A 13,754-nucleotide genomic window follows, 5' to 3' on the forward strand; every position below is an offset into this window, starting at 1 on the left:
GTGATTAACGACATTAGTTCCACAGTAAGGCAACCTCACTTTCAGCACTGTTGACAAGAACAAAGACAAGAACCCACCGATCCAAGAGCCAATCAGCATACTGACACAAACTTTCCCACTCATGAGAGTGGGGTACCTAAGTGGGTAGCAGATGGCCATGTAGCGATCAAAGGACATCGCAGCAAAAAGGATGAACTCTGTAGAACCCATGAAGAAGTAGAAGTATGACTGAGCAAAACACAAAATATAGTCATGGGTTTTGGGGGAAAGGAATAAGAAATAACTTAATATTCCCCACTGTTTTGTTGGCAATTGATCTGAATATAACATGCATTAGACAGGTGGGGTGTGTGTGTGTTTCTTTGCTTTTTTATCATTCTGAATAATTTGATGTCATCAGAAAACATGACCACCTCACTGTTCATTCCTCCTTCCAGGTTATTAATGAACAATTTTAAAAGCATATGTCCCCGTATAGATCCTTGGAAAATCACACTTCATACATCCTTTCAAGATAGCCTCCCTTTATCCCATGACTGCTAAGTATTCTCAGGAGTCTTTGGTCAAAGACTGTATCAAAAGGTTTTTGAATGTTCAGCTATGCAACACGGACTATATCACTCCTGTCCACATTTTATTGATGCTCTCAATTACCTCTAAATTGTCACTTAGACAAATATGCATAAAAGTTCAACTTATTAAAAGACTTCTCATTCTCATAAAAGTCTTCTCATAAAAGTCTTCTCCTGTATGCATGCATACAATTTTCAGAAGCCAATGGTGTCTAAAGTAACATTTTAGCCATAATAATTGAACCAGATTGTCAGGGAACTGCCATTGGAGCTTAAGGTGGTGGAGAGGCTCTCGGATGCTGGGAGACCCTCTGATGCTGAGGAGGGAACCAGCAGGGGGAGAGGGAGAGCTTCCACGGAAGCAGGAGGGGAGGCGGAGGAGACAGAGTCGGAGGTGAGGCTCAGAGACGCTTCCAGCGAGACCAGCGGGGAGAGCTCAGGACCTCCCCTTGGAACGCCTACTCTGCGCAGAAAGCTGTCACGTAGGGAATCAAGGAGGAGACTTTCTGTCAAAGAACTTTTATGCTGGAAGAAATTCAGGAAACGCCCACTGACGGATTCTGCCAGCGATTAAGGCAGCCATGCACTGATGGCTCCGCGGAGAGGGAGAGTTTTAAAACTAACTACCAAACAGTGAGAGTCTTAGCGCTCACGCACAAGCAGCCCCTTATCCCATTACACAGATAATTAATATTAGTGTTCATTGAACCATCCTCTACCTCAGAGCACAGGAATTTATGAATCCACTAGCCTTGATTAATTTAGCATATCCTTCATTGTTTCTACATTATTGCAGGCCCTGGACATTCTAAAGCACAAGATGCTTTATAATGAAATTCTTGTTTGGACTATAAGAAATTTAATGCATATTTTAAAATACAGTACCATTGATGAACACTGTTCCAATACATTTCTATTATGTCTTGGTCAATACATTCCTTCCCAAAGCTCTCTTTAATGCCTCTTTGACTTCCTTGTTCCTGAAACTATATATAATGGGATTTAGCATAGGATTGATTACTGCATAAAATATAGAAATCAGTTTATCATTCTCAGGGGAGTAAAATGATTTTGGCTTCATGTACATGAAAATTCCTGTGCCATAATAGATGGTCACTACTGTTAGATGGGAAGAGCATGTGGAAAAAGCTTTGTGTCTACCACTAGTAGTACGGATTCTGATGATAGCAGCAATGATGTAGCCGTAGGACACCAGAACTAGGATAAAGGGCAGCATTAATGTGCCTGTACCCCCTATCAACATCAGAAGTTCCACTAAAGAGGTATCAGTACAGATCATGTGCAGCAGAACGGGGAGCTCACAGAAAATATGATTAATAACGTAGGGTGCACAAAGAGGGGGCAAAGATAAGTAGAGTGGAACCACAGAGACCAGAAAACTGATGGTCCAAGATGCTGCTGCAGTCTTCACACAAACACGGTAGCTCATTATTGTGGTGTAACGCAATGGGTGACACACTGCTGCATAGCGGTCAAATGCCATCACTGCTAGAAGGAGACATTCTGCGGCTCCCATAAGGAGGGAAATATGCGTTTGCAGCATGCACAAGTGATACAATATAGTTTTCTTGGTGGATATCAGGTTGGCCAACATTTTGGGGACTACAGCAGTGGTGTAGCAAAGGTTCAGAAATGCCAAGTGTTGAAGGAAAAAATACATGGGAGTATGCAGATGGAGATCTGCTGTGGCCAAGCAAATTATACTAATGTTTCCAAGTAGGGTTGCAGCATATAGAAAGAAGAAGATTGCAAAGAGTAAAGGTTCCATTTTTGGATGATTAGAAAAACCCAAAAGTATGATTTCCCAACCTTCTGTATCATTTGTTGGTCTCATAATGCCATCAATTCCAACTATTGGGAGGGGGGAACCTGGAAGAAGAGCAGACAAAACTACTTTTTAGAACGTGAGAATATAGATGTATCATAATATATCCTAAACCTAAATCCTGCTTCTAAAGTATCATTCAGTAAATGCAATATAAACTTTATGCAATATTGTTGCATAACTTCTTTAGACATATCTCCATCAGTTTGTCAAGTTTTAGTTTTCAGTTTTATGCTGTTTTGCATATTCTATGTCTGGAAAAGATCAGTAAGGTTGTTTTCCTCCTGATGTAACTTCTTTTTTATGAAAAAATTATAAAATTGTGATCTATGCAACAATTACTATATAATATAGGGGGGAACAGTTCTTTGATCATACAGGTACTAGAAATTTAGCAGATATAAAAGCAGAGCAGAGCTGGGAATAAATAGAGACAAATTTAAAAAGTTACATTTTTAAAAACCAAGTTATTTTGAGCAACGATAGTACAGGTTGGCTTTCAGATATTGTTGGATTAAACTTCCCACCAGCAAATAGTCAGTATTGGTGTCACTGTAGCCCAACAATATCTGGAAGGCAACTCATTTATGATTTAGAAATTTTATTTTAATAGTTTTTCTAATCTTATTTTTTGTTTTTTGTTATACGCCTTAATAATAATTTTAAATATTGTTCTATTCCTTACTTGCATGCATCCTAATCATAACAATAGAAATAAATCTCATTATGTTCACTTTTCCCCATCTGAGTATAAATAGTATTCCTTCTTCTCTTCCTCCCTCCTTGATTAAGAGAAGTTAACAGAGGTCAACAGAAGCAGGGGTTTCTTCCCATGGAGTTAGATATCAGATTATATCCTTAAACTAGTTTTCTTTGCATATACTCAATGCAGACTAGGTTAGGTGGGTGACTGAGCGGACAGGCTGGGAGCTGTAAAATAAAATGATAAAAAATGAACATATAACTAACCTAATGAAGTCCAATAAATCTACAAAAATCTGCAGTATTATCACAATCCAACATGACTGGTAAAAGCAGCATCAAGCTGGCCAGTCGATGCTTATGTTTGCCCACCACACTCGTCTTACAGTTTACATGTTTCTCTTGCCTAGCAAAGCTTACCATATTTGTTTAAAACTACAAGCTCCTCTCCAACACAGACAAAAAGCACATTTGAAGAGATGTGCTTATACCAATATATTAATATTCCTTTCTTTCTAGTATACATTCCATTATCTCCATGCCACTTTTGCTCCATTCACTTGTAACCTCAATTTTTATTATTTTTTAATTCTAAGAGTTTTATTGAGAAGAAATCCCATGGATTTCAATGTAATTTCCAGGAGTTAGGGGAGGGGACAGGAGAGAGAAAAGGCTAATTGAAACACTCTCCTTATAATACCTTAACCTACCGTAATCCTAATATGTACATCGATTGCTCATTACCCATGTTACATTGACAATAATGCTGGTGTTTAAATTCACTGACAAATGGAAGCATTGTGACCCGTACTTTGAAGGTGTATAAATGACACTCTTACTGCCATGCAAATTTTCTTTTGAGATGTGATGTTAATAATAAAGAATGGAGATGAAATATAGGAGTAGGGTGTAGGAAATGAACCAGAACTGAGTTCTCAAACAAGCAAAGTCTTTTAAGAGCATAAAAAAATGAAAGAGCCCTCCTGAATCAGACTTAAAAACATAATAAAACATTTAAAAAACACTTCTCTATAAAGGATTACCTTCAGATGGATTGGGAGTTGAATAACTCCATACCCTGCAACATTTCGCCAATGAAAATAGATACATCCTAAGGAAAAGTGGGACATTCCGGGATTGAATCAGAAACCGAAGCGGCTTCTCTAAATCAAGGATGTCCCTGGAAAATAGGGACACTTGGAGGGTCTGACATTTACATTCCCAGAGTACAGTTCCCCTCTCTTCTGGAGATTCAATAGTTGTAAAAAATGGTAACCAGCCAGGAAGATTCCTTCAGTTCCACCTACCTCCAAGCACAGTACAGGTAGTCTCATTGAAATACATTAGACATAAGTAGTCCCATTGATTCCATAAGTACCTTCTTCTGGAACCAACTCATAGTGTGTTTAATTCCTATTGTGTTTGGTCTTAAGGAGATAAGCTGAATAGTATGATTAAGTATGAATAAGTATGAACTTGTATACAGTTCATGCTACATGAATGCAGAAGAGGATAATTAAAAAAAAACTTACATATTTACTTTTATCTTCTATATGATGGCTTTATTAGCAGTTAAAAAATCTCAAGGCTCCAATTAACTTTGCACGTCTTACTTTCTACTATGACCCCCCCCCCAAAAAAAATTTTTTTACAGGATTATGGGACATTAAAATGGTCAACCTTTAAAGAGATTTCTAGGGCCATATTATATTGTTACAGATCTGGAGAAGCAGACTTGGGGAGCAAAGGATCCCATAACTGCTAGAGTTAGGGAATGTTAGAAATTAGTATATGGCAGAATTTAGTTAATGTCTGGAGTATGAAAGGGAAGGTGCCAGACTAAACCAAAAAATCGCCTGGGAACAGTGGCGTAGCGTGGGGGGTGCAGGGGGGGCCAGCCGCACCGGGCGCAACATCTGGGGTTAGGGCAAATCCACGGGTTAGGGGGCGCAAATCCATGGGTTAGGGGGCGCAAATTACTTGCCTTGCCCCGGGTGCTGACAACCCACGCTACGCCACTGCCTGGGAAGAAGGGCCATCAAGGTGTAATTACTGGACAATGGACCTTCTGCCTGAGCTCAGGGTAAATAGCAGAATTGGGAGGGGACGGTTACAGGAGGCATGATGCCACACAGGAAAAATGTACCCTTCTGGAAAAATAAAAGAGGTCTAGATAAGTGGGGTGAGTAAATAGAGGTTGGAGAAAAAGAGGGAGGACCCCACAAGCTGACATGTAAATGTTGTAAATTCTCTCCAAACCCAGGTGTAAGCATTTCTACAATAAACCATATTTCTTAAAGATTTTAGTCTCCACTCTGCCTTGATTTTCCAGATACAACCCTGTTTGAGCACATGGAACCCTCTGGAATCTTGCTACCACTTGGCAGAGACTGGAGCAGGGGTTGGCACACAGACTTAAAAAAAAAAAATCATTTCTAGATGTGAGGGTCACAGCCATGCTTATGGGGTTGACACAAGGATAATATATCCCCCCAATGAGGCAAACTCAAACAGGCTCATGACTAAGTCTATCAATCAGTAGTACCTCAAGTCTTTTTTTAAAAAAAATATCATTGTGTGAAAATCCACATATTTGCTGGGGGAAGAAATTTGAATATAAACTACTTCCCTTGCAAAGGGGAAAAACTGCTCCTTTTAAAAACAGGGAATGATTTTATTTCCAAAGGAGGCTTGCAAAGCTTACTGTGCAGTACTTCCTAAGTACCATTCGCCAGCTGGGTGTTAGTTGTTGAGCTTTTTTGATTTTGGAAATTCCCCCCAGACAATTTCAATTCCACTTTTCAAATCCAGGAATGTCTGGGAAAATCAGGACATAGGGCAGCCCTACAACCAACTGATCATCAGTGCCTGCAAAGCCCTTTTTGTCCAAGTCCCACCTATAGCTGCCCCTCAGCTGTTGTCACATATGACTTCACATGCAGGACAGCTGGGTGTGGCTTGAATGAAATGGCCTTACAAATAGGAAGCCCCAGTCTTCCAGATTAGGTCCTCAGGCTGATAGTTCTTCTTTTCTGCTGTAGAGAGTTGCTGGAACTGGAGGGTGGGGCCTGGGTCTGCATCTTTTCTGGAAATGCTAGGTGCCAAAGTGCAGCAGGTGTGGTCATGTTGAGTTAGTAACCACAGAAGGCCAAGCCTCTAGTATTGACATTAGGCAGGGCCAGCCCATAGGCAACATTCAGTCTTACAGTCTCAAAGATCAATGCTGAATGTTGGAAGAATTTGAACTTTGTGAATTTCAATATGAGAAGACTCCATTCACCCCTCCCAAATTAATAAATCAGGTGGATTTTGCACTTCTCCCAACTTTGTGACAGTGTTCTCAGCTCAAGTAAAATGTGTAAGTGCATTATCAAATGTTCATTTTAAACTATTTTTAGAAAGATACATTTTGTGAGAAAAATACATTTGTCAAATGCTAAACTTAATATTTTGACATGAATTTATTTATATATGTAAGCATCATTACACTCTAATGCAGAATTGAATTAATATATGCAATGGTGATACAGACTAGAAATATACTGATCCAACCACCCCTCGTTACGCATCCCTACTGTGTCTGAACAAAGCTCTGAAACCAGAGCATAGAGTTCCAGGTAATTAATATAGTCATAGTTGATTTATTTATAAACCACATATTCTACAAATACATCTGTGCTTGAAGCAGAAAATATTTAAATATCGGAGCAGATTTTGTTGCTGGCATCCTTCTATCTCAGGAGGCAATGGAAAAATACATATGCTGTAGAGACTAATATGGGAGAGACATGTTTTGTTGTAGCTGGCGTAGAGGAAGAAGCACATTTACAAAACATAATACCTCATGACACAAAATAATAATGATGATGATAATTAATATTAAATAAAAATAACAGTTCATTTAACATACATGAAAATTTAAGAGTGCAAAGTTCAACAAGTCAAGTAGTTTCACATCCAAATGCACCACCAAAACTGATGGCATCAGTGCCGAGTAACCTCCTACCTTTCATTTACTCCTGATCCACAAAGTCCAGAAAGTAACTTCAGACTTAATCTGGAAATGGATCCCTTATAAAGACTCTTATGGCTGGAGTATGGGGAAAAGCAAGCAGAAACAGCCATTCACTGATGAAAAACACAGTTTCTTTTCCCTCACAGTTCTTCTAGAAGAAGTTACATTATGAAGGCTCTTGGAGTGTGGGGCAAAATATGTGAAACCAAAGTATCCCCCTTCCCCTCATATTCACACCATACATTTAAAGTGAATTGCTTTCCCTCAAAGAATCCTGGGAGCTGTAAGTCACTCCTCACAGAACTACAACTCCCAGCACCTTTAACAAACAACAGTTTGCCTGTTTTGCTCTATTACCAAAAGGGCACTTGGGGGGAAGGATCTACTTAAGAAGGGGGAGGATCCAGCTGCAAGGAACAGAGGAACAGGAACAGGAGGACCTGGCAGTATATCAGTCTCCCCTGGACCATAGCTGGTTGAAGAGCTTGGTCATGAATAAGGGCATAGTGCTGCAACTGAAAAGACTCTCACTCTCTGTTCACAACCCGCATAACCTCAGATGGTGGGGAACATCTTTAGAGAAGAAGTTTCTCTGTAGATTAGTGTAGGAGAAGGCAATTCTCCACAGTCATAAAACCCAGTCAATATGCACTATGGACAATACAATCTGTGCTGTTATATTGAAAATGTGAACTTTCATGTAAGGTGTATATTCTGAAGTACATATAGTACATTAGTTATATTTTATTCTGGAGGTTAGCTTCTTTAGGACATCTTTTAACACCTCTTTCATTTGTTCATTCCTTAGACTAAAGATGAAAGGGTTCAATAAAGGTGTCAAGATGCCAGAGAAAATGGCTAATGCTTTGTTCATGCTCATGGTGTCACTCTGGGATGGCCTGACATAAACAAAGATGGAGATTCCATAGCCCATGGAGACAACAGTGAAGTGGGATGCACAGGTGGCAAAGGCCTTCTCCCTTCCCTTTGCAGAAGGAATTTTGAGGATGGTACTGATTATGTAGACGTAAGAGACAGCAGTGAATGAGAGAGAGCCAAGCAGTAGAAGCAAAGACCCAATGAAATCTATGAACTCGATAAAGCTGATGTCAATGCAGGCGAGGTGTAGCAAAGGGGCACTGTCACAGAAGTAGTGATTAATGACATTAGGTCCACAGTAAGGCAACCTCACTTTCAGCACTGTTGACAAGAACACAGAGAAGAACCCACCGATCCAAGAGCCAATCAGCATATTGACACAAACTTTCCCAGTCATGAGAGTGGGATACCTAAGCGGGTAGCAGATGGCCATGTAGCGGTCAAAGGACATAGCAGCAAAAAGGATGAACTCTGTAGAACCCATGAAGAAGTAGAAGTATGACTGAGCAAAGCAACCACCAAACGAAATAGTTTTTCTTTCAGCCAGGAGATTGGCTAACATTTTAGGCACGACGCAAGTTGTCATGAGTATCTCAATTAAGGACAAGTTGCTGAGGAAGAAATACATAGGGGAGTGAAGGCGATGATCAGTGCAGATGAGTACAATGATGAGTGCATTCCCCAGCACTGTCACCAGGTAAATGAGAAGGAAAACTATGAAGAGGATGATCTCCACATTTGGTTCATACATAAATCCAAGCAGAAGAAATTCACTGACATTTGTCACATTCTCTATTTCCATGTTATGGCATCCTGAATGAAGGAAGGAGGGGAAGGGATGATAATCAATACTAGCATTGTAAACTCAATTGCTAAGAATAAATAGAAGACCCATATTCCACACAGAGTTATATTACATAAACAAGTGGCATAATGAAAAGCAAATGATAGTTGTATTGTATGTATTACTTGATCTTGCTTTGTAGGGATGGGATCATGTTTTCTGTTTCTGCAAAGCATGTAAATGCAAAGACTGAAGTGATGAAACATATTTTGCCCTCCTTATTACCTGATGATCAGGTAACAAAAGTGTTTTTGTGTATTTGTGTGTGTGTGTGTGTGTGTGTGCAATGTATCATATATGTAGAAGATATTAACAAGCTAGAATATAAATACTATTAAAGGATTGAAATATGTCTAAAATACTGGGTTGCAAGTGAATGAAAATTTACTTATGAGTAAGCGTTACAATAGGTTGTACTACAAGTAATCATAGCTAAAGTTATTCATATGACATTAAGTTTTCTATTTCAGACTATAGTGTAATAGCTTTTATTGCACAATATTTTAGTAATAAGTAAATTATCAGAGTAAAAAAAGAGATAGAAAAGTGTCAGTTTGGCAACAGGTAGGTTTCCTTGAAAATCAATTTAGTTTATATCCAATTTATTTATTTCATAAAATTTATACATCACTTGATTGTAAAAACAAACAAACTTCAAGGTGATTTACAAAATTTATTGCTATCATACAAAAATTCTTGTTTCAAAATGTTGAGCTCCTCAAGTTTCATTTTACTCCCATCTACAAAATCATCTTAACTGCATTATCATCTGCATTTTCTAGAAAACAATATCCCAGTTTAGAATGTCTGTAAGCATTCAGTTGATAAATGGTTGGTACATGTGTATATTGTGAGAGTGAGCAAAGTGAGGTATCACAATTATCTTACCTTGCAAACACTCAAGTGTTCTTCTATATGCATAGGAAAGATCACCGGTAAGATTTCTAGGTGTATGTCGACGTCAGATAATGTGTCCAGAATAATGCCTCTCATCTGCAGAGTTGTTGGTTTTTATTACTGCAAACTGCATGTGGTTCCTGAATGTAACCACACTTCCAAATTTATCAAATATAAGGTCGACACCAAAGTAATAACAAATTTTCCCGCTGCAGATTCTAAAGAATGAAAGCAAATGCAAATTGTTAATAAAAACACCCCAAAACAATTGACCCCTACACAAAAGAGAGAGAATAACACAGCCCTTCTGAAGATGAAATAGTTTTCCTGTCCCAGTCTATTATAAGTACTGTTGGATTCTGTTATTTCAAACTTTATGCTGTTTCACCTTTTCCTTAGGGAATGTTGCTTGCTACCCCTGACAACATCCCCAGGGAAAAGGGGAATGGAAGAATATTTGTGTATATATGCACCCAGGACACATATAAATTTTAGAAGATGATGCCGACAACATTTCATCACATGACTAAAAATAAACCTTTTGGTTTTCTTTAAAGAAGTGAACAAACATTGCAGAATCACTTTAACCAGAGTGAGGGACTTCACAGCTGACCATGCATATTTGGCTGTGAGCTGGGAGGAAATAGGCCTGGAGAATGGTTCATGAAGTATGGCTATGAGGTGAAGAACTTCATCAGCCTGGACAAGAAGACCCTGACCTGACAGTAGCCGAGGTGCCCAAGGGGGAATGGGAGTGTGAATGCAATGCCACGCTGACCTAGAAAGGCTACTTAGAGGAGGAATGCATTGAGTCATTTAAGAAACTCATGGACTATGGCAAGACAGCCAGAGGTGAAGGTACCAGGAAGGCTAACTATGAAGGTTTGATGACCTTCCTTTGCCAAGCCCACAGCTTCTACACCAAGGGGATTGATGCCAACTGGGCGGAGGATGGGGAGATCTGCCAGGAGGGCACCTTCTGTGGAGTGGTCACACACAACTCAGAAAGGACCTACTACGCTTTGCTTGGCATCAAGACAGACCCCAAGGAGAGGGACCACTACTTGTGCCATGTGGAGCATGACAGCCTAAAGGAGCCTCAGGACATGGTTCAGGATCTCCCACCCAGCAGCGGAGCAAGCCGATTGGGTGCCCGGGGTGGCATGCTTGCCTTGCGGCCAGGGGCAGGGCAGCTGCCCATGGGAGCAGGACCAGCTGCCCGTGGGGGGGGGGGAGGCAAGCCATGGCAGAATGCTCATAGGGCCTCCAAGGAATTGGCCTGCCTCCTCCCACACAGCCGCCCTACAGTTGAGGGGAAGGCAGGAGGCAGGCCCTTTAGGGCAGCGTGGAGCCTGCAGGCGCCCAAGCCACCACGTCACTCCTAGGAGAGACGCGTGGCTTGGGCGTGCTGCAGGCCCCGTGATAAGTGCCGCCCAGCATTTTGTCACCCCCTCAGTGGTGACACCCAGGGCTGACTGCCCCCACTGCCCCCTTCCTCCGCCACTGCTCCCACCACCACCCTCACAAAAATGAATCACCTCTTGTGTTAATAGAAAATATTACAGTAGGCATGAACGTAAGAATTTCAGCATAACTTAATTATCAGGAGACTAATTAATACGACCCACATGTTAAATAAGAATCCAGTTGTGTGTTTCCACAGGGAACTAATGAGTCAGGGAATGTGGGTTAAGCACTTCTTGGAATTTTTTTAAAGTTTGAGGGGGGGGGGGATACAATTCTTTGCCTTTCATTATTTTGAAATTAGGTAGAAAATATATCTTGGGAATAATGAAAGCATTGACACTCCTGGGTAAGATGGTAAAGAAAGAAATACAGTTTTGCAGCTAATTAGTTATTAGAAGTTGTTAGAAATGTTTATCTATGGAATTAAACAGTATTACTCTACAATAGAGGGCATTTGGCATTAATAATTACACATGTAAACTTGTACTAATCAACAACATACATTTTTCTGGTTGACATTTCTGATTAGCCAAAGCAGCCATTTAGTATCTTGTTCATGTATCAATCTACATAAATCCACTTGGAAGGTACTTTGACACAATGCTTCCTGCATGAACCTATAGTGGAATGGAATAGTGGGTGGGATAATTCTAAAATAATTTCGACATAGAGAAAAGGACAGTTCTAAATATAATTTTGAACAGCTTAATCTGTTCAATGCTGATTTTATTCTATATAAAATATAGGACAGCAAAGCATTAATATTAATAATATATCTATTATTATTATTATTATTATTATTATTATTATTATTATTATTATTATTAACTCCACCCATCTGGCTGAGTTTTCCCTGCCACTCTGGTTGGCTCCTGACAGAATATCAAGCATTAAAAACATCTCTAAATAGGGTTGTCTTCAGATGTCTTCTAAAAGTCAGATAACTGTTTATTTCCTTGACATCTGATGGGAGGGCATTCCACAGGGTGGGCGCTACTATCGAGAAGGCCCTCTGTACTGAGTAGCGCAGCAATATTGGCTAAACTACTTCATTTACATATAATACACTCGGAGCATTCTGACTTAGCTCCTTCCTCTTTCTCATCAGGCAGCAAAGAGAAAGAGACAAAGGATAATAGTCCTACATTCCGGAACACAGTAATATAAACATCCTGTCTCTGTCACTTCCCACTATGTGGAATGAAAACATGCATTGTCATGTGATAAAAAACAATCCCAGGACTGCAGCACAGGGCAAGAATCCTAACAGTAACTAGGGACTACATGCAAGCAGAAACAGACTTCTGATTGTGTGTTGGGACAGGGAATTTTGCAAACAAATGGGTGTTGCATGCTAGAGCTGTGGACAAAAATTTCAATCCGCCCTGAAGCTCTTGTCTATGCCCTTCCTGCTCCAAGATTGGACTGATTTGCCTTGGTCTAGTCTGGAGTCCACCCACCTCACCCCAAATCCATCCCCAAAGCCATTTGGATTACGTTAAAGGATTGTTTTTGTTTTGTTATGTTTTGTTTTTACAACCATATAAAAAAGCCAGGAGGAAATCCACCAACACTGTGCAGGATCTGATTCTATCACTTAGCAGCTGTCCAATTCTAAATGGTGCTGCTCCTTCATGAGGAGCTTCCTTGCATGCAAAAGAATCTGCTTGCAAAGAGCTAAAACTCCTTCATGAGGTCTGTGTAACTCAGATGAAATGAGCATTCACATCTTATAATGTGGGAGCCCTTTACAGGATTGCGCGTGGTGCTACAGTTCCCAGGGAACTATCTAGTAGAGAGGGGGCTGGCCTGCCCCATAGTGTTATTCTTTGGAGGTTCATGCCCAGCCTCAGTAATCAAGTTTCTTGCTGGGAGGCGGGCCCAGTCCATTTATAATTAGGGGGTGGAGCCAACAGTATCCTGGCAGTCGGTTTAGGAGATTCACCCTCCCTACCCTCCCTTTGTTTAATGTTTTCTTGTTTGCAAGTTAACTTTTTCTTTCTGTTTAGCGGGTGTTGGTACAGTCTTTGACTGGTTGCTGTTGAAGGACCGGGAAGAAATTTTCTTGCATTGGCAGGTTTTGTCTTCACCATAGTAATTCATCACAACTTTGGCGGTTATGGCTTTGGGTGGAATTCTTTAGTCTTTTCTTCCCTATAATTGGGGGGGGGGGGTTTGAAGTGGTGATTCACCCCCCTGCAGCAGTGATTCCAGAGACCACTCTTAAAGGGGTTATATAATGGGTGTCACTGGCCATACACTGAAAGGTTGTCAGTGAACTACCCTGCGTGCGGGGATATGGGCTTGGCTGCCTGCTACACTTACATCTCACAGAGCACCCCCATATCCCATTTACCCTCATGAGCCCCAGTTCCCCCTGGCTGGGGGCTGGGAGGGATACACGCCCAAGGCCTAAGCCAAGGTCTTCCTACATTCGGAAGTTTAATAAAGCTGTGGCCTGATTTTTAATTCCATAATGTCAGAGTCTTTATTCCTTTCTTATGATTCCTGGGGGCTGGAGGCTGCAGCACC

General features: G+C 40.5%; 2 protein-coding genes across 2 annotated transcripts; both read right to left on the bottom strand.

The window, feature by feature from the left end:
- Window positions 1-1,488: 1,488 nt before the first annotated feature.
- On the bottom strand, window positions 1,489-2,427 carry LOC310829640 (olfactory receptor 5A2-like; the record flags this gene model as incomplete). Its single annotated transcript, XM_083708353.1, has 1 exon — window positions 1,489-2,427. The coding sequence occupies one exon, from the start codon at window positions 2,425-2,427 to the stop codon at window positions 1,489-1,491; it is 939 nt and encodes a 312-aa protein (XP_083564479.1).
- A 5,351-nt stretch (window positions 2,428-7,778) lies between these two features.
- On the bottom strand, window positions 7,779-8,816 carry LOC310830517 (olfactory receptor 6M1-like; the record flags this gene model as incomplete). Its single annotated transcript, XM_083710297.1, has 1 exon — window positions 7,779-8,816. One exon carries the CDS (start codon window positions 8,814-8,816, stop codon window positions 7,869-7,871), a length of 948 nt encoding a protein of 315 aa, XP_083566423.1. The 3' UTR covers window positions 7,779-7,868.
- Between the last annotated feature and the right edge of the window lie 4,938 nt (window positions 8,817-13,754).

This window comes from Podarcis gaigeae, assembly GCF_964106915.1.
Source record: "Podarcis gaigeae genome assembly, chromosome: 13".
In the NCBI taxonomy this organism is placed as follows: Eukaryota; Metazoa; Chordata; class Lepidosauria; order Squamata; family Lacertidae; genus Podarcis; species Podarcis gaigeae.